This window comes from Podarcis melisellensis, assembly GCF_964234715.1.
Source record: "Podarcis melisellensis genome assembly, chromosome: 8".
NCBI classification, from domain to species: domain Eukaryota; kingdom Metazoa; phylum Chordata; class Lepidosauria; order Squamata; family Lacertidae; genus Podarcis; species Podarcis melisellensis.
Genome location: NC_138540.1, coordinates 87947943 through 87975217, shown reverse-complemented (window position 1 = coordinate 87975217; position 27275 = coordinate 87947943). Strand labels below are relative to the sequence as shown.

At 50.4% G+C, this 27275-nt stretch overlaps 1 protein-coding gene across 5 annotated transcripts in view; it reads left to right on the top strand.

Annotated features, from left to right (window-relative positions):
• The first annotated feature begins 3904 nt into the window (after positions 1–3904).
• Positions 3905–27275, top strand: part of EML2 (EMAP like 2) — a 47682-nt gene continuing 24311 nt past the window's right edge. The window contains exons 1-9 of one of the 5 annotated variants that reach the window (XM_081921994.1): positions 3905–4023; positions 11988–12170; positions 15192–15312; positions 17263–17376; positions 22709–22737; positions 23255–23384; positions 23551–23700; positions 24807–24876; positions 25340–25450. In XM_081921994.1, coding sequence (XP_081778120.1) covers positions 4011–4023; positions 11988–12170; positions 15192–15312; positions 17263–17376; positions 22709–22737; positions 23255–23384; positions 23551–23700; positions 24807–24876; positions 25340–25450 — 921 coding nt within the window. In that variant the 5' untranslated portion in view covers positions 3905–4010. Of the gene's footprint in view, positions 4024–4172; positions 4277–5993; positions 6121–11987; positions 12171–15191; positions 15313–17262; positions 17377–18441; positions 19122–22708; positions 22738–23254; positions 23385–23550; positions 23701–24806; positions 24877–25339; positions 25451–27275 lie in introns of those variants that run through there. The other 4 variants (XM_081921993.1, XM_081921995.1, XM_081921996.1 and 1 more) reach the window with 4 other exon arrangements.

Below are 27275 nucleotides of genomic sequence, written 5' to 3'. Positions count from 1 at the left end.
TTTCTCTCTCAGTCAGCTTCTTCCTGTATCAAGGCGGGCACTAAACATTCTGGGCCAACACATTAGCATTTTGCACAGGTTCAGGGCCCAACCTTCAGCAATCCCCCCCCCCCCAAGCTATGGGGAGTTCAGGGCAGAAGGAGTTTCCTGTGGAGCAAAAAGCACTGGAAACTTAGTGTCTCTGTAGTAATCTTTTTGTTAACAAACGTACAGGTTGAGCAGGTATTGTGGGGACATGGAAGCAAACATGCAGGCCACCGGTTTCAGCTGGAAAGCAATCTCAGATTAAAAAAAATCCTAACAGCACAGTATATGTCAATAAAGCATGGTGGCTGGGATGAGGTCACCTGCCAGCAGACACTGCGAGCAATATGTCTACAGGACAGGTGACAACTGTCTGGGGCAGTCTGGCTCCTCACCCAGCTTCCGTCTTTTGACTTAAGGCATTTGACAGAAGAATGAAGATTATAGTTTGCTGACTGAAGAAAGCATTGACTAAGCCTCTGTTGCGCCAGCCAAGAGCAGAGTTTTTAAGATGGAGGGAAATTGTCTTTAATCATTCATGGCTGTTAAATCTTCATCCCCTCGGCCTCTAACACATGCGCAGAGAGAAGCACGGCACAATCATCCCTGGGCTACCTCCTTGCATATCTGCCCTCGTGCTGGCCTTCACATCAAGAAATGGAGGGCAGCCTTCCCCTGGGGCCCTCCAGATGTTTTGGCCAAACTCCCTCTCCGTAGTTTCTCCTTCAGAGGCTTAGGGGGGAGGGTGGCCTATGAGGCCTTCTCTGTGGTGGCCTCTAAGCTGTAGACCTCCCTCCCCACAGAGGTGTGCCGGGCACCTCCATTAGACAGCTTTTGGCGCAGAGGTGGTTTTAGGGCAATGCGACCAATTCAGAAACTTGAGATAGAGCTGAAGTCACGTCTCTGACACTTGAGGCACATGTTTTAAGGACCCACTTATTTTATGGTTGCAAGTTGTTTCAATTTTTTAAATATGTTTTAATGCTGGAACCTGCCCTGGGGCATTCGGGTAAAGGGCAGGTACTAAAAAAAACAACAATAGCTTGCTAATGTCTCTGCTTTTTTAAAAAAAGACATCACCTTGCCAACAAAGGTACGTATAATTCAAGCTATGGTTTTCGAAGTGGTGATGTATGGAAGTGAGAGCTGGACCATCAAGAAGGCTGATCGCCGAAGAATGGATGCTTTTGAATTCTGGTGCTGGAGGAGACTCTTGAGAGTCCCATGGACTGCAGGAAGATCAAACCTATCCATTCTGAAGGAAATCAGCCCTGAGTGCTCACTGGAAGGATAGATCCTGACGCTGAGGCTCCAAGACTTTGGCCACCTCATGAGAAGAGAAGACTCCCTTGAAAAGACCCTGATGTTGGGGAAGATGGAGGGCACAAGGAGAAGGGGACGACAGAGGACGAGATGGTGGGACAGTGTTCTGGAAGCTACCAGCATGAGTCTGACCAAACTGCGGGAGGTAGTGGAAGACAGGAGGGCCTGGCGTGCTCTGGTCCAGGGGGTCACAAAGAGGCGGACATGACTAAACGACTAAACAACACCTTGCTTGATGCCTTAGTTGGCCTTGATTGCTCCTGCTCCATGTTGCATCTTCCCTCCTTTCTCTCTCTCTCCAACCCCCACTTTTATCTCCATGTCTTGGAGTCAACTCATGCAGAGCTCACATGCTCCTCTTTAACAGGGATGGAATTAAGAAGACCTGGAGGTTAGGAGAAAAGAGGACAAGGTAATATTCGGTGGAAGTGGGAGAGCTGGGCATGAGGGAGGAAAGGAAGGAAACACTTTGCGTTTTGTGTAAAAGGTCTATTGTTAGAAGGAAAATATTATTTATTTATTTATTTATTTATTTATTTATTTATTTATTTATTTATACATACCCCACCCATCTGCCTGGGCTTCCCCAGCCACTCTGGGCGGCTTCCAACAAAGTATTAAAATACAGTGGTCTGTTAAACATTAAAAGCTTCCCTAAACAGGGCTGCCTTCAGATGTCTTCTAAAAGACATGAGAAAGAGTGAGAGAAGGCAAAGAGAGATTTATCTTTTATGGGTAAAGCGGACAGAAGTACCGGTAGCCAATTGGGCTGGAGTTATATTCCCTTACTGTGCCACTAGATGTCACAAAAGACCCATGAATATAAAGTGGGAAGGATTGAATGAAGTACTGTACTTCTGTAAGCAAGGCATAATTAACTTATGGAATTCATTGCCACTGAAAGGTTGGGTTAGCAATTTGCTGAAGTGGCTTTCAAGGGATTAGATTGACTCATGGAGAAGGAGAGCTCCAACCCATGGCCATCCATCGTCAGCAATAGCTAGTTAGAAATAGAGTCCTGATGGTTAGAAGCAACAAAGAATCTTGTGGCACCTGGAAAACTAACAGATTTACTGGGGCAGAAGGACGCGGGTGGCGCTGTGGGTTAAACCACAGAGCCTAGGACTTGCTGTTCATAAGGCTGGCGTTTCGAATCCCTGTGATGGGGTGAGCTCCAGTTGCTCGGTCCTAGCTCCTGCCAACCTAGCAATTCAAAAGCACCTCAAAGTGCAAGTAGATAAATAGGTACCGCTCTGGCGGGAAGGTAAACGGCGTTTCCGTGCGCTGCTCTGGTTTGCCAGAAGTAGCTTAGTCCTGCTGGCCACATGACCTGGAAGCAGTGGCATAGCGTGGGGGGCCGGCCGCACCGGGCGCAACATCTGGGGGTTAGGGGGCGCAAATCCACGGGTTAGGGGGCACAAATTACTTGCTTTGCCCCGGGTGCTGACAACCCATGCTACGCCACTGCCTGGAAGCTGTATGCCAGCTCCCTTGGCCAATAAAGCAAGATGAGCGCCGCAACCCCAGAGTCAGCCACGACTGGACCTAATGGTCAGGGGTCCCTTTACCTTTACTAAGCTTTGGCGGACTAGAGCTGTTTAAAGGGCACAACAGATCTTGTTAAAAACAGGCAGCAGCAACCAAGCAGTGTAGGAGAGAGTCACAAGTGTGTCCTCCAGCCATGTTTGGAGACAGCCTACCTGTGCCAATTTTATTGATAGGCCTGGTGTTTCCTCCAAGATGCTCAAGGTAGCATACAGAAGTTTATTGTCTTTTATCCGCACAAGCAGCTTGTCAGGCACATTAAGTCTGTCTTGCTGGCTCCCTTGTCCCTGCCAATTCACTGTTACAAGCAGATTCAACAGCAAGCCACTGATGCAAGAGATGCAGCCGTATCCTGCTGCAGTGAGTGCCAAAGACCAATTAGTAAGAGCTGTTCTGACGGTGGGATGGAAGGTGGTGGACTCCCCTTTCTAGGAGGTATTAAGCAGAGGTTGGATGGCCACCTGTCATGGATGCTTTAGCTGACATTCCTGCATTGCAAGGGGTTGGACTAGATGACCCTTGGTGGTCCCTTCCAACTCTGGAATTCTATAACTCTGTGATATTGGGGGAGGGTATTCCTATGATTTAGTTTTGAATTGCCTGCATTCAGAAAACAGGAAAGACCATAAGGTAGCAGTGGATGAGACTGAGGTGGGAAAGTTTACAGATCTTGAGTTGCAGTCAACGTCAGTCCTACTCAGAGTAGACCCGTTGAAATTAAGCGGTGAGGACTAATCTATGCTCATTAGTTGCAACGGGTCTACTCTGAGCACAACTTGGTTGGATACGACCCTTCCCCCCCCCATCTTTCGGGGATTATTTAAAAACCAAGCATCCCTAGCAAACACCAACTCCATCCCCGCCTACAAAAAAGCAAAAAAGGGGTGAAGATCTGAAGAAAATAGAAAGAGGGAGAGAGATTTAGCAGATTTAGCAAGGACGAGCTGTGTGGGTGGGGCTGGGGGGGTTGTGGGTGGGGTTCCATGTTGAGCTGAAGGTAGGGTCGAGTGTGTGTGTGTGCGGGTGTGTAATTTGATTTGCTTAAAGTGGGGACTTGAAGAGAGGGCAGCCCAGCGAGGGGCCCCTTAGCGGAGCCACTGGGGTGCTTAGCCAAGAGGATGCAGGAAAGAGGTGGGTTGCCATGGTAACGGGAGGCAGGCATGCAGGGGACCAGGAGGGAGGGAGAGGCGGGTGGAGAGGCAGAAGGCGCCAAGGTGTGAGCGAAGGAGGGCAGGCAGGAGGGAGGGAGGTGGGGGACGGGGTGGGTGGGGAGTCGGTCCTCGTGGGTGGGGGGCGGTAGGGGCGCAGGGGACGGGCATGGCCGGGAGGATGCCCAGCTGTGGGATCCTGTACGACACCTCCTTGCTGCTGCAGTTCTGCAATGGTGAGTCCCTCCAGCGCCCGCGCGCGCCCCGCTGGACCACCGCCGGGGTTTTTCCGGAGGCGCCCCAGCCCCGCGCGCGCTCCATCCATCCTTCCATCCATCACATGGCGGGGGGGGAATGCCCCCCGCTTTGCAAGATGCTGCAGACCTGGCTTCATCGCTTGCATGCGCGCACGCACGCCCAGAGCAAGGGAGGTGCCCGCTGGGCGCTCGGAGGATGCTCTGCAAGGACTCCAAGGGAGGGGCGCAGGGCGGGGCGGGTGCCTTTCCATGCCCAGGGAGGGTCGCGCAGGGCTGGTGCGGCTCCAAGGGGGCATTGGGGCAGGGGAGGGTGGGGAGCGCAAGGGGGGCCGCTCGGCTGACCTGCTGCCCTCTTTTCTGAGCGAGCCCCCCGCGCGCTCGCCCGGCCCTGCCGCGATGCCACACCCCGCGCCCAAATGGGTCATCGCGCAGCTTAGCTGGCCGCCCTTCACCCGCGCCCGATGCAAACTGGGAAATTCGCAGCCAAGCCCATCATCCACCTCCATCCGTGGGCGGCTGGGTCAGGTGGGCGCTTTAACTACTCAGGAAGAATTGCTCTGGAATAACTGCCACCTTCCGTTCGAAACCACTAATTTCGGAATTAAAGCACTGGCATCGCCTATAATAAGCGCGCACGGAGAAATTTGGCGGCGGCGCGGGGTGGGGTCCAGCTAGCCAGCCAGCCAGCCAGCCTGCCTTCTGCCACAAATTGACCACTCCGATGGTGAGTAAAGAGGGTTAAAGTGCGTGCGAACTGCGGATAAACTAATCCATGTCAAGGGTTCCACGAGGGAACTCTGCACATGCTCCATATACTCGTCGTGCGAGTAAAACTATGCTGGTTCCAGGGCTGAGCCCTAGCATGCAACAGGTTCTGAGGCTGAACCCTGTCTCGGATTTCCAGCTTGCACTCTGTATATGTTCAGATGCAGTGTTTTATGATAATACAAGAGCTGAGCCCTAGCATTTCGAACAGGTTCTGGGTCTCATTCTCAGGGCTGCGTATTACTTTATTTTTTTGTATCTCCGCGGTTCTCAAGAGCGATGCCCACGACGACGGCTATTCCGATTTATTCCCACAACAGCCTTGCTGGGTAGGTCGGGCTAAGAAATTGCGAGTGCGCCAAGGCCAGAGCTGAGCAGGTATTGGAAGCCATCGTTGCACCTCCTTCATCTGCCAGCCATACCCGTTTCTCTCTTTTTGGCGCAGCCTTATTTTCCACATCTTCTCCATGGCAGGAACACCCCCCCCAAAAAAAAAATTCTCTTGCGCCTCTCTGCTTCTGAACCCAAGGGACTGGGGCTCCGTCTGTTTCCACGTCACTTCTGATTGTCCAGCGCCCTCCTGCCCTGTCCAAGGTCGCTGGACAGCATCAGCCGCGTCCTGGGGCAGTGGCGTAGGGTGGGGGGTGCAAGGGGGGGCCCGGCCGCACCGGGCGCAAATCCACGGGTTAGGGGGCGCAAATCCATGGGTTAGGAGGCGCAAATTACTTGCCTTGCCCCGGGTGCTGACAACCCACGCTACGCCACTGTCCTGGGGAACAGACTCCCCGTCCGTCCATCTCTCTCGCCTGGTACTCTGCCTGGATGCAGCGCCCGCCCGTCGCTCGCGATTGGACGGCGCCTGGGAGATGCTGCAAAGAGGGAGGAGGGAGAAGCCAGCTAAGAAATACGATTGCAGAGGAGGAGAAGCCGAGAGGAGGCAAGCACCCGGGTAGGGCAGGGAGCGAGCCCCTGGCACTGCGGCAGAGGTCGTGAAAAGGGCAGGCAGGGGCAGCGTGGCGGCGAGGGCACCGGGCCCAGGGCAAACCCCAGCATGACAGGTGGGTGGCTGCTGGTCCTGCGCCCCTCGCTTCGCCTTTGCCCCACTTTGCCTGCGTCCAGCCCAGTTCTGCATGCCGCCGCAGCCCCTCCGGAGAGGGAGCTGTGCGGGGGGGGAAAGAAGCAACACGCGCGGGTTGTGCATGTGTGAGTGCGCGCGACGCACACGCCAAATCTCGAGGCGCCTGAGCCGTGTCTTCGTCGTGTAAGGTCGGAGGAAGGATGGCAATGTTGTTCGGGAAAGGCTGGGGTGGGGGGAAGCTGTTCCAGTGCCATTTCTAAGAGGTGCCAGAAGGAAAAGCTTGGCAAGGAAGGTGGGAAACGGGAACTGACGTGCTTGCGCAAAGCGCTCTCTCAAAACATACCATCCACCAACCTCAGAGCCTGGAAGAAAAGCGGGGGAAACCAGCCGACTTCACTGAAAACTCAGTTTTTCCCCCCAGAGGCAGGCACCACCATCACACCCAGATTACTGACCACAGGAGAGCAAAGCTTAATCCCCCAGCCCTGGGACTTCTTTTTAGCTGCTATCAAAGGCATGGGATTTGAATAAAGGAGAATGCATGCCTCTGAGAATGCACAGAGTGCCTGCCCAGGTTTATCATGCACACCAGCAGTGAAGGACTAGCAAGGCTTTCATGTCAGAGAATCAGGCTTCTGGCTATCCCAGCACCCCTGTTTTGAGAAGTTGGCAGGAGGGAAAATGCACAGGGGGAGTTCTGCGACCAGCAGGCCCCAGACCCTTGCCCTGGCCAGCCTCAGAAAGGAAGCTCTCCTGGCAGAACACCTGTTTCGCTCCTGAGATAGACAGCACAGGGCACTTGCTGGTCAGGAAGGGGGCAAGAGAAAACCAGGGCGGAAAAACAAAACCGTAAACAAGAACCTCTGTCTGGAACAGCCCTTGAAACATTTTTTAGCTCCAGGGAGGTCAGATCAATGTATTCACAGCCATTTAAGAGAACCATTAGCTAGCCCATAATACACCTTAGCCTTCGAAGGCACAGCATCCTTGGAAGATCCTATGCATGTTTCAGTGGGGCTTACTTCGAAGTAAGTGTGGATAGGATTCAGAGATAGCATTGGTCAGCTGTTTGAAGACTGGTAAAAAATAAGTATTCTCCCCTCCCCACTCTTCCAGTATATAAGTGAACTGGGGATTTAAATATTGACCATGATTACAGAATTTTGGGGTGGTAGTTATTCCAGATTAATTATTACAAGAGTCTTGGCTATGGCACCAGGGTGGCAAAAGCGTGATTTCAAGCAGTGGTGTTATCCCTCGTGTTTTCAACGCATACTTGAAACCTGCCTATTTCAGTTATGGGGCATAGTGGTGGTATTTATTCCACGTTAACTGACACCAGTTGCTTTTGGTATGTGGTTTATGCGCTTGCCCCAAGAAAATCCTAATCCCTTTCCAAATATGCGAACGACATAATCTGATGCCCACGTACCTGGGGGACAGGTGTGGCAGAGATAAACCAATTTACTAAAAGCAGCTGGAAGTATCACTAATTTGCCACTAGTGGGCAGTGTCTGCAAGAAACTGGACCTTACTGATCGCTCCTTTGATCCACAAAATTCAAGAGCTCCTCAAACATCTATTTCAATGCTTTTATCTCAGTCCTCCATATGTAGAAGCAGGCAGGGCTTCAGCCCAGGGTTATATCATATATAAAATTATAATTAAATGCATTTGGCTTTCTCATTATCTGTGGGTTCCTTTAGTGGGTGGGATGTTTTAATCCTCCTTTTAAAAAAATATGAACGCTTCTTAGATTTCTCCGTGCTTCGTTTTACGTAGGTTTTAAGTGCATCTTATTTACTTGTTTATTAATGTAAGTCACTTTGGATTGCATCTGCAAGAAAAACAACTAAAAAATGTAACAAATAATAATTTATGCATTGCCTGCAACTTTCCTGGATGTCACGGATACGTTCTTTTCACAATGACTGTGGCATTGCCATCACCCAAATTTATTCATTTATTTCATAAAATTTAGGCATCCCTTGAAAAAATTTATGCACTTCTTGAATGCCACATTCATGCGGATAGAGGCTCAGATTTGACCAGGACAGGATCACTGTTTCAGCAGTTTATTTGTACAGTATATATTTTGGTAATGTGTTATATATATATATATATATATATATGCTTTCGTTCCAGTAACAAGAAGCCGAAAGCACCAGCCTGAAGATGACGAGTGAGACCTCGTCGAAACGTCGCCTAGACACCCCAACTTTTACACGGGAAGACACCCGAGGACACCAAAACCTGCATATATATATATATATTACACACACACATATACACATATACATATAAATAAATAATTTATTTATCTACTTATTTAACAAATATACAGATTCATTACAAATGCAACATAGCTACATATAAAATCTCATTGCAATATAAAATTATGTTTTCCATATTGGTAATTTAATAATAACACCGTAAGCTTGTGACCAATGATCGCATTCTCATAAAATTAGGCTAGTCATTGAGAAGTAATTCTAATATGATATTATTATTATTATTATTAATTAAAGCTGTTCTCTTGCCCAGGGCAACCCAAAGTGACTTCCAGCTAAACAAGTAAGCAGACAATAAACCCCACATAGATACATTGAAACCAAGAGGAAAGAAAAATACTTTAAAAAATATCCCACCTGTTCCTAAAAGGCAATAGATTGTTTAATTACACTGGGAAACAATTTTTTTGTTGCATTGACACTTGCAGTTGTTCTAACCTAATTTTGACATGCTGATTTCATCTCTGAAGTTGGTTTTGTTCTGTAAGCTCCAGTTTTTTTGCAATTCATGTTTTTCACTTTTCACAGTAATCTTTGTTTTTCACAATGCAAGAATTCAATATTTTATTAAACACATAGCCAAAGTAGTACAAAATATAAAAATAAAGAAAAATTAAGTTTGCTAAACAGTAATTACCATGTGATTAGGGTAGATCAATATGTCAGTGTCCATTTATCTCCAGTAGAAATATGACATATCGGCAAAAGTCGAAAATTGAAAGATAACTGTAGTATGTACACGAAAATCGATTTCAGATTTGAAATCAGCATTGAAAGAACATATAAGAACAGTTGAAAACTCTCATGCAACAGAAAATGAAAAAAAATATATGTTCCCCAGTGTTAGCAAAAGGCCTGGGAGAAGAGGAATGTGTTTGCCTGGTGCCTATAGATATGTAGTGAAGACGCCAGGCGAGCCTGCCTGTGGAGAGCATTGACAAACCAGGAGCCACAGCAGAGAAGGCCCCGTTCTTGTGTGGCCACCCTCTGGACCTCTTGAGGAGGAGGCACAGAAATAAGGGCCTCATATGGTGACCACAGGGTCTGGGTTGGTTCATATGGGCAGAGAAGGTCCTTGAAATATTGTGGTCCTTGGTTCTCAAACTTAATCCATTCTAGAAGTCCATTCCAAAACCAAAGTGTTCCAAAACCAAGGAGTGCTTTCCCATAGAAAGTAATGCAAAATGGATTGATCGGTTCCAGACTTTTAAAAACAACCCCTAAAAAAGCTACATAACATGAATTTTACTATCTAACGAGACAATTGAGCCATAAAATGAAAGCAATAAACAATGTACTGCAGTCACACAATCAATCAATCAATCAATCAGTAGCTGAACTGGGTTCCACACAGTCACAAAAAAGCCGCAAAAACAAAAACGCAAAATAAATAGCAAAAACAGACAGGGGTCAGCATAACACTCAAAATGGAAGTGAGGCACTCAAATCGGAAGCGTAACACTCAAAATGGAGCATGTTTGGTTTCTGAAAAAAGTTCGCAAATCGGAACACTTACTTCTGGGTTTGCAGTGTTTGGGTTCCAAGTTGTTTGCGTACCAAGGCGTTTGAGAACCAAGGGACCACTGTATGTTGATTTGGGACTGGAAACTAACTGGCAGCCAGAATCAGAGGTAATATGATATGCTCAAACCATCTTGTTCCGGTGAGCAGCCTGGCTGCCGAATTCTGCACCAACCAAAGTTTCCAAAATGTCTTCAGAGGCAGAAAGAGGAACGAAATACGTACCACAATTTGCGTTCCTCTTTCGGTTCCACTTTATATTCTCTAAAGAGCTCCCATTCTTGTCCTAATCTATTAGTTTGATACTCCCCTCATTTCACTGACAGAGCACAAGTTATTCTGTTCAATGGTCTCATAAACCATTTCCTAAATTGATGAGTTTCCTTTTGCTATATAATGCATGCTGCTGTGGTCATATTATCCAATAATTTCTATTTTGGGGAATTGAATCTTTGATATATATTTGTAAATGTGCATTTTTTAAAAAAATCAAGGGGTATTTCAAATAGGTTGATATTGATATAAGCTGCGCAGTGATATTAAAAGGCCATAAAACTGTTGGCTCCATCATCTGATCCTCAAGACCTGTTGTAATTTACTTGGCAAACAGCATCTCCTCTTACAGGATCTTGACAGGCTCTGCCTTTCATACAGAAGAACATGCAAGTAGATGAGCCTACTTAAAAACAACAACCACCACCAGCTCATATGCTCACAAATTCCGCCTTTCACTAATTTTGGCATGTTTTATATAAAACATTCCTCTCCAATTGGCACAGGTTAATGTGCCTATAATGGGACGAGGGTGGCACTGTGAGTTAAATCACAGAGCCTAGGACTTGCCGATTGGAAGGTTGGCAGTTCAAATCCCCGCGACGGGGTGAGCTCCCGTTGCTCGGTCCCAGCTTCTGCCAACCTAGCAGTTCAAAAGCACGTCAAGTGCAAGTAGATAAATAGGTACCACTCCGGCGGGAAGGTAAACGGCGTTTCCGTGCGCTGCTCTGGTTCTCCAGAAGCAGTTTAGTCCTGCTGGCCACATGACCCGGAAGCTGTACACCGGGACCCTCGGCCAATAAAGCGAGATGAGCACCGCAACCCCAGAGTCGGTCATGACTGGACCTAATGCTCAGGGCTCCCTTTACCTTTACTAATGTGCCTATGTGGAGGCACGCAAAAATAATTAGCAGAGCTTTGTTTCTACCTTAACATTGCACCCCCCCCCTTGACACTGCCTGTGTATTTTTCAAGTTCCCCTCTCCAGCCATGAGGTCTAGAAACCTGTTTACAGTGGTACCTTGGTTCTCAAACGCCTTGGTACTCAAACAACTTGGAACCCAAATACTGCAAACCTGGAAGTAAGTGTTCTGGTTTGCGAACATTTTTTGGAAGCCGAACGTGCTCTGATTTGAGTGTTATGCTTCCGATTGGAGTGTTACGATGAGGTCTGTCTGTTTTTGCTATTTATTTTCTGTTTGTGTTTTGGCGGCTCTTTTTCTTTTGTGACTGTGAGGAACCCAGTTCAGCTACTGATTGATTGATTGTGTGACTGCAGTACATTGTTTACTGCTTTCATTTTACGGATCAGTGGTCTCATTAGATAGTAAAATTCATGTCAAATCGCTGCTTTAGGGGTTGTTTTTAAAAGTCTGGAACCGATCAATCCATTTTGCATTACTTCCTATGGGAAAGCACACCTTGGTTTTGGAACGCTTCGGTTTTGGAATGGACTTTGGGAACGGACTATGTTTGAGAACCAAGGAACCGCTGTATATTAAAAGCAACGCACCCCAGGCAAGGTATTCAGTATTGGAGGGCGAGTGTGGTGCAGTCTTGTAGAATCCTGAACTTGGATGTCAGAAATCTGAAATAAAATCTCTTGCCAGGATTGAAACACGCCCAAGAACTGTGGGTGAAAAGCTTGGGTTTCCTAGCCAAAACCACCTTACTGTTTTGTTTTGACAAATGCCATGTAGAGCCTGTTGTCTTAGGAAATGGCTCGCCTCTTCTTTCTCACTGTACCCCTTCTGTTCCCCAGATGATAACTTGTCAGGCATCAGCGGGATGGAGGTGGACGACCGCATCTCCTACCTGGAGCAGCGGTTGCAGCTGCAGGAAGATGAGATCCAGGTGCTGAAGGCCGCTCTGGCTGATGTCCTGCGGCGTCTCAGCACCTGCGAGGAGAACGGGCTCAGCCTGCAGAAAAAGGGACCCAGCAAAGGTATCAGGGTGTTGGTGGGGAGGCGCTGGGTGTGCGGGTCTGTCTGTCCATCTGTCCTGCAGCTCCCTTGTCTCTGGGTCAGCTATGCACCCAGAGTTGTCTGGGTCCTTGACATAGTAATAATAATAATAATAATAATAATAATAATAATTTATTATTTATACCCTGCCCATCTGGCTAGGTTTCCCCAATCACTCTGGGCGGCTTCCAACCAAATATTAAAAACAATACAGTATCAGACATTAAAAACTTCCCTAAACAGGGCTTCCAACCAAATATTAAAATACAGTAATACATCACACATTAAAAGCTTCCCTAAACAGGGCTGCCTTCAGATGTCTTCTAAAAGTCTGGTAGTTGTTGTTCTCTTTGACATCTGGTGGGAGGGCGTTCCACAGGGCGGGTGCCACCACCAAGAAGGCCCTCTGCCTGGTTCCCTGTAACTTGGCTTCTCGCAATGAGGGAACCGCCAGAAGGCCCTCGGCACTGGACCTCAGTGTCTGGGCAGAACGATGGGGGTGGAGACACTCCTTCAGGTATACTGGGCTGAGGCCGTTTAGGGTTTTAAAGGTCAGCACCAACACTTTGAATTGTGCTCGGAAATGTACTGGGAGCCAATGTAGGTCTTTCAAGACCGGTGTTATATGGTCTCGGCGGCCGCTCCCAGTCCCCAGTCTAGCTGCCGCATTCTGGATTAGTTGTAGTTTCCGGGTCACCTTCAAAGATAGCCTCACGTAGAGCACATTGCAGTAGTCCAAGCGGGAGATAACTAGAGCATGTACCACTCTGGCAAGACAGTCCGTTGGCAGGGAGGGTCTCATCTTGCATATCAGATGGAGCTGGGAGACAGCTGCCCTGGACACAGAATTGACCTGCGCCTCCATGGACAGCTGTGAGTCCAAAATGACTCCCAGGCTGCGCACCTGGTCCTTCAGGGGCACAGTTACCCCATTCAGGACCAGAGAATCCTCCATACCTGCCCGCCTCCTGTCCCCCCAAAACAGTACTTCTGTCTTGTCAGGATTCAACCTCAACCTTTTAGCCACCATCCATCCTCCAACCGCCTCCAGACACTCACACTGGACCTTCACCGCCTTCGCTTGTTCTGATTTGAAAGAGAGGTAGAGAACCTAACCAAACTGGGACATACCGGTAATATTAATTCTTTTTTTAAAAGAAAAACCTTATTGTTGCTTATTAAAACTGAACGTGCTGTTTTTCAGCCCAAATAGGCCTAGAAATCAGCAAGCAGCAAGGTGCAGTGGTACCTTGGTTGTCAAACTTAATCCGTTCTGGAAGTCTATTCAACTCCCGAAACCGTTTGAAAACCAAGGCATGGCTTCTGATTGGCTGCAGGAGCTTCCTGCACTTAAGCAAAAGCCACGCCGGACGTTCGTTCCGAAAAACATTCGGAAAAATGTTAGTTCCGGGTTTGCGGCATTGGGAACCGATTTGTTCAGGAGCCAAGGCGTTCGTCAACCAAGGTATCACTGTACTGCAATAGAATAATTCGTTTTAGGGGGAAAAGCAGTAAACCAAATACTGCCCCCTCCAATAAACCAAATAAAAAGTAATTTAATTTACTGTTTATTTGTGATTTATTTTTGTTTTTGTAAATACATAAGAGACTGAAGGCAGCTAACATGGGAGATAAATCTATCGAATATGGCGAATGAACCATCCCATTCTGACGGCCTGTCAAAACAAGACCGTCTCCCACTGACAGGAAAGGCGCTGGGTGGGTCCCCTGGGGAAGCGAGTTCGAGAGTCTGGCTGTCACGACTACAAAGGCCTCTCCCCCCCCCCCCCAACCTTCCTTCAGACAACAGCAGTGTCTGGTGCTATGCTCTGGTTCACCTAAATTTAGGCGGTGTCAGGTTCGCTATTGTACGCACCCATCATTTCTTGTGGGCAGTATATATTTCGGAATCTCTGTCCATAGTAAGTTGGATATTTACTACAAGCAAGGTTTTTCCCCCTTCATTTCTGCGAGCAAGCTTTGGTTATTGGCTGCAAAAAGAAGAAGTTAACTTTTGTGTCTGACAATAAGTGGGTGCAATGACCGTTAAGATTTAACGCTCTGTATAATTCAACACAAGGGACGCGGGTGGCTCTGTGGGTTAAACCACAGAGCTTAGGACTTGCCGATCAGAAGGTCAGCGGTTCAAATCCCCACGGCGGGGTGAGCTCCCGTAGTACGGTCCCTGCTCCTGCCAACCTAGCAGTTCAAAGCATATTGCAGGGGGTTGTACTAGATGATGATGATAATAATAATAATAATAATTAATAATAATAATAATAATAATAATAATAATAATAATAATAATAATTTATTTCTATCCCGCCCTCCCCAGCCAAAGCTGTGCTCAGAGCGGCTAACAACAATAAACGCAACATAGCATTCTAAAATCAATTCATTCTAAAATCAATTCAAAATCAAATTAATGGCAGCCCTTGGGCTAGAGTTCTAGGAGTATGACCAAAAGAGGGGGGTCAGACTGTGCCTTGGCCAAAGGCCTGGTGGAACAGCTCCGTCTTGCATGCCCTGCGGAAAGATGTTAAGTCCCGCAGGCCCCTAATCTCTTGTGACAGAGCGTTCCACCAAGTCGGGGCCACTGCCGAAAAGGCCCTGGCTCTGGTCGAGGCCAGTCTAATCTCCCTGGGGCCTGGGATCCTTCTTATCACAATTTGCAGACCTTAAGGTCCTCCGTGGGGCATACCAGGAGAGGCGGTCCCGTAGGTATGAGGGTCCTAGGCCGTATAGGGATTTAAAGGTTAAAACCAGCACCTTAAACCTGACCCTGTACTCCACCGGGAGCCAGTGCAGCTGATATAGCACTGGGTGAATGTGATCCTGCAGTGAGGACCCCGTAAGGAGTCTTGCCGTGGCATTCTGCACCTGCTGGAGTTTCTGGGGTCATGACTCTCTGGGTACCCTACACTCTGTGGTTGTGTACCCTACAATGCTGTGATTCTGCGATTGTGGCCCCGTCTGGAATTAACACCTTGTCTCCCTTGCAGTTTACCAGCTGCTGAGGGGTTTGCCTTCCAGGCCTGGCTTGAGCAATGGGATCATCCCCCAGAGGAGGGGCTACTCAACCTCGCCGTCGTCCCCCAAGAGAGAGCTGCTTCCTGGGAAAAGGTGATGGGTCCCAAGAGTGTCTTGTACAATGGCCTCATATTCCTCTCTCCTCCTCCTCCTCCTGCTGCTGCTAAATCTCTTCTTATCACAATTATTTAACTGGGGGAGGCTGCAGGATTACTCTGAAACGTTTCGTATTGGCTGGCTGTGTTTAAAATGCATTTTTTTTTTAGCATGGTTCATGACTAGAAGCCAACCTTGAGGGCCAGTTTGAGCCAGAAAATGTAGGTGATGAACAGAAGAGACGTGGAAAGGAAATGTACACAAATCCAAATTTCAAATTCTGAAGTGATTGGTGCTTCTTCTAAAGCTCAGTTTTTAGCAGCACTTTAATTTTAAATAGTTCTACAAATATTTACCTGCAGTAAGGGAAAATCCCTCATTTTTTCCAATTTGAGGAGATACTCAACAACCAGGGGAGATTAGAAGAGGCTTGAATGAGGCGCTTCAAAGCCCCAGAACGCGGATAAATTTTTCCACTGGGCAGGTTGGCTTCTTGTCAAAACTGGCTGTAACTTTCCTCGTTTCCCTTTCTCTCTCTGCAGAGAGAGGGAAGGCTTCGATGCTTTTGTTTTCATTTGGCACGAATTAGAATTTAGTTTCCCCTCTTTTGAAAGGCCTGATTGTGATGGGCAGGGGTTGCTTTCAGAATATCTGCTGAGCTGAAAGATGATTAAGGTTGAAGGGAGACTGGCAGGTGTGTATAGAACAGCACAAGAACAAAAATTAAAACGCTATCTTTAAGAATCTGCTTGAATGACTACCCGGTGGGGAGCCGCCATGTATTGAATCGGACCCAAGATCCATCGGCTTCTTGTTCCCAGTAGCTGTTAGTCAGCTACTTAAAGGCCAGCTTCCAGTTTCTCTGAATACAGAGAGTCCACAGAGGGAAGGCCAAAGATGCGTCCAATATGCCTTTGCTGGCAAATTCAGTGCCAGTGAGCCACTGCCGTTCTGCATCCATCTTGTCTTTGAATAGGGGTTACAAGGACATAGCAGCCCAGGTCTTGCAAGGAGTTTCTTTGGCGCAGGGCCTCAAGTCTTTCGAAAAGCCATCTTGCAGAGCTGCTGAAATATACTCGGAGTCGAGAGTGGATTTCATGCTCTTTATTCAGCTCATAGTGGTGAGGAATGGAAGTTCCCCCAGAATGTCTGCTTTATATACATTATTTACACAATGGGTCCCATGTGATTGGCTAATTTTGGGATTCTCCTGTAGGCCAATCAGGTTGCGGATTCACTTCCACCTGGAGCTGGATTGGGTGGCTCCTGCGGACCAATCATACTCCTGCATTCTGAATCCTATTGTTCTAGGACCAATTAGACTGCTGCATTCTGGATCCTATTGTTCTAGGACCAATCAGACTGCTGAATTCTGGATCCTATTGTTCTAGGACCAATCGGACGGCTGCATTCTGGATCCTATTGTTCTGGGACCAAACAGACGGCTGCATTCTAGATCCTATTGCTCTAGGACCAATCAGACGGCTGCATTCTGGATCCTATTGCTCTAGGACCAATTAGACTGCTGCATTCTGGATCCTATTGTTCTAGGACCAATCAGAGTGCTGCATTTTGGATCCTATACTTCTAGGACCAATAGGACTGCTGCATTCTGGATACTATTGTTCTAGGACCAATCAGACAGCTGCATTCTGGATTCTATTGTTCTAGACCAACCAGACGGCTGCATTCTGGATCCTATTGTTCTAGGACCAATCAGACTACTGCATTCTGGATCCTATTCCACTCAGTACATAATAGAAGTGGTCTTGCAAAGTGCTTAGCTTTTCACGCAGCCGGCTCTTGCTCCTCGCTTGCTTCTGCTAGGCGCGCATCACGCTGCTTCCCTTCCCTGCATCCCTCTTTTTCTTCGGCCGGCTCACCCTCCCACCTGCCTGCCCCTTGCCCTTGTCTCTGCCTATATTGCTGAGGCTCTGTCTCCCACAGCGGGCGAAGCTGGGCTTCTCCAGAGCGCCCAGTCTCACTCAAGCGAGAGGGCATCAAGGACCAGAGGAGCCGCACTACTTCCTCCAGCAGCTCCTGCAGCGGGAAACGCGACGGGTACGTGTGAAAGCCAGACCCGCAAATCCATCTACAGAGGCTGCATGATCTTTATGACAATTTACACTAACATAACATAACTATGGGACGCGGGTGGCGCTGTGGGTTAAACCACAGAGCCTAGGACTTGCCGATCAGAAGGTCAGCGGTTTGAATCCCCGCGACGGGGTGAGCTCCCATTGCTCGGTCCCTGCTCCTGCCCACCTAGCAGTTCGAAAGCACGCCAGTGCAAGTAGATAAATAGGTACCGCTCCAGCAGGAAGGTAGATAGCGTTTCCATGCGCTGCTCTGGTTCACCAGAAGAGGCTTAGTCATGTTGGCCACATGACCCGGAAGCTGTACACCGGCTCCCTCGGCCAATAAAGCGAGATGAACGCTGCAACCCCAGAGTCGGTCATGACTGGACCTAATGGTCAGGGGTCCCTTTACCTTTACCTAACATAATGCTATGGGATGCAGGTGGCGCTGTGGGTTAAACCACAGAGCCTAGGACTTGCCGATCAGAAGGTTGGCGGTTCAAATCCCCGCGACGGGGTGAGCTCCCGTTGCTCGGTCCCTGCTCCTGCCCACCTAGCAGTTCAAAAGCATGCCAGTGCAAGTAGATAAATAGGTACCACTCCGGCGGGAAGGTAAACGGCGTTTCTGTGCGCTGCTCTGGTTTGCTTAGTCATGCTGGCCACATGACCTGGATGTTGTATGCCGGCTCCCTCGGCCAGTAAAGTGAGATGAACGCCGCAACCCCAGAGTTGGCCACGACTGGACCTAATGGTCAGGGGTCCCTTTACCTTTAACATAATGCTATTCTAGGCAGGAAAATAAGCCCCTCTCTCGCAGCTCTGCTTCAGCAAAGCTCATTTGGCTAGCGCTAGCCCAAGCAGCGGAGTTTATTTGCTAGGGACGCGCCTTCGCTTTTAGCAGCTCAGGTTCTGCAAGACCCGTTGCATCGGCTTCGCGGAGCAGCTGAGGTCTTGCAAAGTGCGCCTTGCTTCGCCTACCTAAACCACCCTCGGGAGCGTAAACCGGAAGCAAAACGCGCCAGCCGAAAGGCGGAGAGTGGCGAGATCGGATTTCAAAGCCCGAGCAGGGAGGAAGCGATGCCTCCCTCCCCAAAACCGGATATCTCCTTCTTGAGGCGCGCAGCAACTTTTCCCCGTCCCTGCCATAGCTGGTGGGGAGTTTCCTCCCCTCCCTGTCCCTCTTAAAGCCACAGGTGCCCTACCAGCGCGTCTACACGCGCACTGCCGGATTCACACGTGCACGGCCATCACGCATCTCGGAGAGGAACGGCCCTCGGCCCGCTAGTTGAGCCGGGGCGAAACGGCGGCTGCTTCTCGCTTGCGCTCCGTGGGAAAAACGTCCGGTTTTTTCCCAGGCGTCTGAAACAGCGCGGCCCTTCTCCCCAGCGCCGGTCACCAGCACGTAGAGGGTTAAAGAAAGGTCCCTGCCCGGGGGAGGGAAAGTGAAAGCCAGGAAGGAGGGGAAAGTTGGAAAGTTTCCCGCCCGGGCCCCATTGCTCCGCCGCATCCCCCGGGACGCGCCTTGCAGTTAGTTGCATCGCATTTCCAGCTGCCGGCGGGTGGGGCAAAAAGCAGCCAGGGCAGGATCCTCCCCATCGCTGCTCGGAAGAAGCCTCTCTCTCCGCCTCCGGAATATCAAATATAAAGAGCAGGAGCCCTTTCCCCCAGCCTAAGAGCAAACCCAGGGGCATCCACCATGAAGAAGGCGGCAGGGAGCCTCAGCCCCAGGTAAGGCGGCGTTTGCGCTGATGGAGGGGCCGCTTTGGGCCATATTTCTTCTCCAGCCCCTATTTTCAACGCCAGGTGGATCATACAGAAGAAGAGTGCCTCTGAGCACGTGCAGAGTGCATCGAGCGCTGGCCGCCCGTCTCAAGGAATTGCATCCTACTCTTTAGGCCTTTTTGTTTTAAACGGGGGCGGGGAGAGCAATGCGTTTGGCTGATCCGCTTTGCCATCTTCTTTCTGGGCAGGTGGGGCACCTCGGATACGGTTGCTACGTTTGGATATGAGTTTCTCTATGTTAAAGTGGGGGGGGGAGGAAGCAGGGAAGGGAGTTATCCAGGGTGCAGAATTGTTCCTTAAGACAGGTGACTTGGTTTGCTGGGCTTTGCTGCAGTGGTGTGGCGTGGGGGGTGCAGGGGGGGCCGGCCGCATCGGGCACAACATCTGGGGGTTAGGGTTAGGGGGTGCAAATCCACGGGTTAGGGGGCGCAAATCCACAGGTTAGGGGGCACAAATTACTTGCCTTGCCCCGGGTGCTGACAACCCACGCTACGCCACTGCTTTGCTGGGCCTTATATGCAAAGAATCAAGAAACAGCAGAATTGTGGAGTTGAAGGGGACCCTCAAAGGTCATCCAGCCCAACCCCCTGCAATGCAGGGATCAAAGAATGGGGAGCTAGCTGCGTGCTATCTCTGGGAAATGAGGCCAGCCTTGCAGGAACTCAGGGTTTCAGAAATATAGGGGACCCTTATTGGTGAAGGTCTTAGGGATCCCACAAAAAGGGGCAACAGTGGTAATATTGCACTGCCGTAAGCTGGGGGGGCTGTTGGCATCCCAACTGGTCCTGCTGTGGGGTGGCGGCTTTGGGTGCCACTGAGTGGCAGGCGACCAGCTGGTTTTAAAAGTACTATATGAAGAATGCCTTCGGGAATGCCCCCCCTTCCACCCCCGCCATTGCAAAATGGTTTGGCCCAGTCCTGGAGGGTGCTGCCTGCAAGAAGCAGAGCAAGGGTAGGCAAACTAAGGCCCGGGGGTCGGATCCGGCCCAATCGCCTTCTATATCTGGCCCGGAATTAGTGTGTTTTTACATGAGTAGAATGTGTGCTTTTATTTAAAATGCATCTCTGGGTTATTTGTGGGGCATAGGAATTTGTTCATCCCCCCCAAAAAATATAATCCGGCCCCCCACGAGGCCTGAGGGACAGTGGACTGGCCCCTTGCTGAAAACGTTTGCTGACCCCTGAAGCAGAGGGTGGGATGCTCCAAGCCAATTGGATGTTGTTGTTGTTGTTTAGTCGTTTAGTCGTGTCCGCCTCTTCATGACCCCACGCCAGGCCCTCCTGTCTTCCACTGCCTCCCGCAGTTTGGTCAAACTCATGCTGGTAGCTTCGAGAACACTGTCCCACCATCTTGTCCTCTGTCGTCCCCTTCTCCTTGTGCCCTCCATCTTTCCCAACATCAGGGTCTTTTCCAGGGAGTCTTCTCTTCTCATGAGGTGGCCAAAGTCTTGGAGCCTCAGCTTCAGGATCTGTCCTTCCAGTGAGCACTCAGGGCTGATTTCCTTCAGAATGGAGAAGTTTGATATTCTTGCAGTCCATGGGACTCTCAAGAGTCTCCTCCAGCACCAGAATTCAAAAGCATCCATTCTTCGGCGATCCGCCTTCTTTATGGTCCAGTTCTCACTTCCATACATCACTACTGGGAAAACCATAGCTTGAACTATATGGACCTTTGTCGGCAAGGTGATGTCTCTGCTTTTTAGGATGATACAGGGCTATTATTTCACCTGCAGCCCCATTTTCCTGCCTCAAACTTGCCTAAGGCCACCTGTTCTGTTTCCTGGCATTGTGCCCAAGGGGAGGGGAGCTGAATCCGAGGCCTCTCCTGCCCCCAACCCCCCCTTGCCCCACAGCCTCAGGAAACTAGAGCCTTCCCGTGCCAGATGCAGAGCCCAAGGGAGGCGCCCTGGACAGTCCTATAGCCTGTTCTTTGGTGCAGACAAGGGGGGCTTGCAGTGGTGCCCTGGAGGGAGGGAGTGGAAGAGGAGGCCCATTGCCTTGGCTGATGTAAGATCCTAGCAGGATCCCCCCCAGAGAGAGAGAGAGAGAGAGAGAGAGAGAGAGAGAGAGAACAAACAGGGAGGAGGCGGGGCAGCAGAATCCCCTGGGCAGGGCATGGAAAAGGGTGGGGAACGCCCTGCCAACTGTTACTCTAGATGGAGGGAGATAAAAGAGCCTCGGAAGACTGGCAGGGAGCTCGCCCCGCCCTTCTCCAAAAGAGAATGAGAGAAAGGGAGTTTGTTAACCCGTTGGTCGCTGAGGGGTGGGGGAGAGGCTGGTGGTTTAAACATTTCTCGGAACAAAATCATTCCGGGGTCCCCAGGGCAGCCTCGTCTGCAGAGATGCTGAGAACGAACCTGGCACTCATCGGTTGGAAAACCAGAAGGCGGGACCAAGTTTAATTGATGCTAATCAACTGGCTAGAGGGATTTGGGTGGCGCTGTGATCTAAACCACTGAGCCTAGGGCTTGCTGACTGGCGGTTCGAATCCCCGCAACAGGGTGAGCTCCCGTTGCTCGGTCCCTGCTCCTGCCCACCTAGCAGTTCAAAAGCATGTCAAAGTGCAAGCAGAGAAATAGGTACCGCTCCGGCGGGAAGGTAAACGAAGTTTCCGAGCGCTGCTCTGGTTCGCCAGAAGTGGCTTAGTCATGCTGGCCACATGACCCAGAAGCTGTACGCCAGCTCCCTCGGCCAGTAAAGCGAGATGAGCGCCGCAACCCCAGAGTCGGTCATGATTGGACCTAATGCTCAGGGGTCTCTTTACCTTTTTAAATGTCCAGAGCTATTAATAATAATAATAATAAATTTTATTTATATCCCTCCCTCCCCAGCCGAAGCCAGGCTCAGGGCGGCTAACAACAACAAAACAGTACAAAAGTACAGCACAAACAACACTCTAAAATCATTCATTATAAAATTAAGAGTCTTCAGAGAATACGGTTCGGCCTATAAAACTTAGCCACATGCAGTTTTGGAGTCTGGGCACTTGCATGGCGGGTAACACGCTTTTGCAAAGTCCCCCGCTCCCTATGCATTCACAAGCCCGCGAACAGCACCACTGTAGAGGCCTGTTCTTCTTCTCTGATGCATTGGCAATGTTTGGCATGGCTTTTCCTGCTGAGGCAAACGTCTCTAATGGGCTGCAAGCTGTCTTCCCCTCCGGTGGTGCCTCTCCTGCTATAGACTGATCTGCTTTGACGTCACGGAATGAGCAGCAACATTCTGCCTGCCGGGATGCAAGGATTTGTTTGATGCGGGTGCAGCCGCCGCGAGGGGAGTACAAGCCCGGCAGAGGGGAGGTAGAAGAGCCAACCACACGCAGAATCCAAGGATAGCAGTGGGTGTATTTTGGCAGAAAGGCGGGAAGAGATGCGAGGGTCAGCTGAAAGCTGTTTGCTGCCAACGGGAGGCTGAAGATGAGAGAGGGGGAATAACTCTGTAGTCGGATTGTTGCAGCAGAGATCTGCCTTCCTTTCACCCCCCACCGCAGTCTTCCCTTTTCATCCTAATTGTCTTCTTTCTTTCCCATGCAGCAAACCTAAAGAATCCACCTTCAGTGCTGGTGAGTAGATGCTGCCACACTTTGCAGTTTGTGGTGGAGGAAAACACCCAGGAATCTAGTCCGAGGCTGGGAGCTGGGCATGGCCTTAGAGGCCTGGAGGTCATACGGAGTGGCTGAATGGTGTGCGCTTGCATGCTCCAGGTTGTACAAAAGTCTTGAGAGACCGGGGTGTGTGTGTGTGTCCTTTTAACACAGCAAGAGTTCTTAGAATAGCAGGGGGAGTAGACTGGTCAAAGAGGGAAACTCGTCTGATAAGCTTGCCTTCTGCAAATTGTCCCTTCGTGGTTGCCAGGAGGGAGGCCCTTGCTCACCCCAAGTGATTAGCTTTCTACAAGTTTTGCTTCCGGGCGGGTGAAGTGAGAGACGGGGGAGAGCGTCTGGTTTTAGGGGAAATCAAGGTACTCTCTTGTGTAGAGGCAGATCCGCTCCCTCTGGGCAGCTGGAGGAGGTCTTGCAAGGGCGGTTACAGGTGCTGGGCAATCGTGACGCTTTCTCTCTCCCGGCGACCCGTACGCAGAGGATGGTTACGTGAAGATGTTCCTGCGGGGGCGGCCCATCCCCATGTTTGTCCCCGATGCCGTCGTCGCCACCTACAGCCTCGATGCCAAGCTGGACCTGCCCCATAAGAAGCTGAAGCTGGACTGGGTGTATCCTACTCAAAACAGTCTCCCTGGGGGGCGGGAGAGGAGAAAATGGAGTGGGAGTGCTTGAAGCGATTTCTGGATCTTCCCTTCCTTGGCTCCCAGAGCTGGTGGCCAGGACCGCAAAGCCCATTCTCTATTCTTGTCCTTGACCCGCCGGTATCCGCTCCAGCTATGGGTATCGGGGCCGCGACTGCCGCGCCAACCTTTTCCTGCTGCCCACGGGGGAGATCGTGTATTTCGTGGCTGCCGTGGCTGTCCTCTACAACGTGGAAGAGCAGCGCCAACGCCACTACCTGGGCCACAATGATGATATCAAGTGGTGAGCGGGGCTGGTAGTGAGGCGGTTCCTGCACTGCTGGAACGGCAGAGGAGCGGGGGGGGGCAAGATGCACTGGCTCCCGGTGGAGTACAGGGTCAGATTTAAGGTGCTGGTTTTGACTTTTAAAGCCCTTCATGGCCTAGGACCCTCGTACCTACGGGACCGCCTCTCCCGGTATGCCCCGCGGAGAGCCTCAAGGTCCATAAACAGCAACACCCTAGTGGTCCCGGGCCCTAAGGAAGTCAGATTAGCCTCAACCAGAGCCAGGGCCTTCTCAACACTGGCCCCGGCCTGGTGGAACGCTCTGTCTCATGAAACTAGGGCCTTGCAGGATCTGATTTCTTTCTGCAGGGCCTATAAGACAGAGTTGTTCCGCCTGGCCTTTGGCTTGGAGCCAATTTGATTCCCTCCCCCTCTTCCTTTTTTCTTTTTTCCTTTCTCCTCCTGTGATGAGGCTGCATTTTAATGTTTCCAATGTTGTATTTTAATCTTGTTTTTAAGTTGTATTCATTCAACTTGTTTTTATTATTGCTTGTTAGCCGCCCCGAGCCCGGCCTTGGCTGGGGAGGGCAGGGTATAAATAAAAATTATTATTATTATTATTATTGCCAGTTTGCAGGTGGTGCCACTTGTAAAAATAGGAGTCATTGCAAGGAATGGGTGGCAGTGGCAGAGAATATGCCCACGCTGCCCAGGGCGGGCATGCTCCCAAGGGGGGCAGGGCGTGGAGGGTGCCCTCCCAGGCGCGGGATAGACACCTGGGTGCCTGGAGCAACACGCGCCCTGCAGCCGGGGGCAAGAGTGAGCCACCCACAGGTGCCCGTGGTGGACATTCGTCACACCTCCTGCCCGTGACTCCAAAGCCTCCCACAGGCTGTCAAGGGGAAGGGGGGAAGGCCGCCGGCAAAGCGGCACAGCTCCCCCCACCTTACCCCGATGGCTCGGGATAGGCTTGGGAGATATGGGCAGGCAGTGTGACGAATGTCACCCCCCTCAGTGAGGGCACCCGGGGCAGTCTGACCCCACCGCCCCCCTTCCTATGCCCCGGTGGGTGGCCTTTCGGAGCATACGAGTGTGTGACTTTTGCCCTTTCCTGTCTCACTCAGCCTGGCTGTGCATCCTGACATGGTCACCATAGCAACTGGGCAGGTGGCCGGGACTTCGAAAGATGGCAAGGTGAGGGGCAGCTGGCTATAGAGGTGGAGGCGCCAGAGATTGGGAGGTGGCGGGAAGAGAGAAGAGGAAAGGAGAAACGGGAACAGATGGCATACATTTAAAGCCAACAGGGAAAATCTCCCCCTTCCGAAATAATGGGGCAGCTGAACATTTGTGTACTTAGGAGCTGCCCTTTATGTCTCTTTACTTTAGCATCCCTTCCCCGTCCCAGCCAAGGCATGGAGATCCTGGTCTGCTGCTGCTGCTGTTTCTCCCCAGTATCTTGTAGCCAGAATGCGGTTGCACCAATCTTCTGTTGCAGCTGATAGCCGACTGCAGCCCTGCCTCCCTCTGTTCGGCTTTTAAAACAAACCTTGTGGCCAGTGCCTTTTCCAGAACCCCCAGGTTCCACAAGTTGTTTCTGTGTTGTGTGAAGAGTTGCTTCCATTTGTGTATCCTGAACTGGTATTCTTCCTTCCGGCAGCCTCTGCCTCCCCACGTTCGGGTCTGGGACTCTGTGAGTCTGAATACACTCCATGTCCTGGGCCCTGGGCCCTTCGACCGAGCTGTGAGCTGCGTGGGATTCTCAAAGTCTGTGAGTGATGCTTCCCTCCCTCCCTCCCTCCCTCCCTTCCGCCAAAAAGGGGGTACCCAGAGCCCACTGTTCACCCCACAAGCTTGGATTAGGTAGATAATGATGATGATGGTATTAATAATAATAATAAATAAATAAGGGGAGGAGTTTAGAAAGAAGAAACGCCACAGTGCATCTGCAGTAGCACAACAGGACGCCTTCCTTTACCCCAGCTGCAACAAAACATGTCTCTCCCGTATCGGTCTCTACAGCCACAACAGGCGCTGCGACTCTCCAGTGGTTTGACTCCATCCCTGAAACTGCAATCCCCTATTGTCTCCTGAGACAGACAGAGGCCAACAATGTATTAAATTTGTTTTCTGCCCTTCCTCCAAAGATCGCAGGGCGGTTCACAACATAAAAATACAAAACAAGAACACAAAATACATAGGAAAAACCAAAACAAACCAATAACCCGCCTCCCACAGACACATTTAAAAGGCCATAGATTAATCAGCCAAAGGCCAGGGGGAAGAGGAACAGTTTTGCCTGGCGCCTAAAGATATGTAAAGGGACGTGGGTGGCGCTGTGGGTTAAACCACAGAGCCTAGGACTTGCCGATCAGAAGGCTGGCGGTTCAAAACCCCACGACGGGGTGAGCTCCCGTTGCTCGGTCCCAGTTCCTGCCGACCTAGCAGTTCGATAGCACAAAGTGCAAGTAGATAAATAGGTACCACTCCAGCGGGAAGGTAAACGGCGTTTCCGTGCGCTGCTCTGGTTCGCCAGAAGCAGTGTAGTCCTGCTGGCCACATGACCCGGAAGCTGTACGCCAGCTCCCTCGGCCAATAAAGCAAGATGAGCGCTGCAACCCCAGAGTTGGCGATGACTGGACCTAATGGTCAGGGGTCCCTTTACCTTTAAAGATATGTAAAAAAGGCTTCCGTGGGGAGAGCAGTTCCACAAACAGGGAACCACAGCAGAAAAGGCCCCTGATGTTGTCTGACCCCACAGAAAGCAATTGGAACCTACTCAGACCATTGCTGCATCAGGCTCAGAATTACCTACACTGACTGGCAGCAGATAGCCAGGATTCCAGGCAGGAACTTCTCCCAACTAGGATTGAATCTGTTTTCAAGGCAGATGCTCTAGCTCGGAGCTATGGCCTGGCCCGTTGACCGCTAGTGAGGTTGTGATTTTGGGGTGTGTGGAAGGAAGATGAGATTGCAAGTTCAAGGAGCCCCAGCCTCCACCCACCTGCCTTCATATTCTGCCAAGGCACACCTTCCCCCTGCCCAGACCCAAATTCTGTCACCGTGGGGGATGTCAGTTCTGCTCTCAAGACCGCCTAAACCTTAGTTTTACAGAGCTTGCTCATGCTTCTTCACAGAGCACTGGCTGGTCTGTTTTTTGAAGAGGGAGCTGGCATGAGATTTCTAATTAGGTTTCGCTTCTAGAAATGGCTTGCCACCGTGAATCCAAGGCATTGGACGGCAGTTGTGAGGGGCGCTTCCTCTATCCCAGTACACTGGCTCCCAGTACGTTTCCAAGCACAATTCAAAGTGTTGGTGCTGACCTTTAAAGCCCTAAACGGCCTCAAAGGCCCAGTAGACCTGAAGGAGCGTCTCCACCTCCATCGTTCTGCCCGGACACTTGGGTCCAGCTTTGAGGGCCTTCTGGCGGTCCCTCGCTGCAAGAAGCCAAGTTACAGGGAACTAGGCAGAGGGCCTTCTTGGTAGCGGCGCCCGCCCTGTGGAACGCCCTCCCACCAGATGTCAAAGAGAAAAATAACTACCAAACTTTTAGAAGACATCTAAAGGCAGCCCTGTTTAGGGAAGCTTTTAATGTT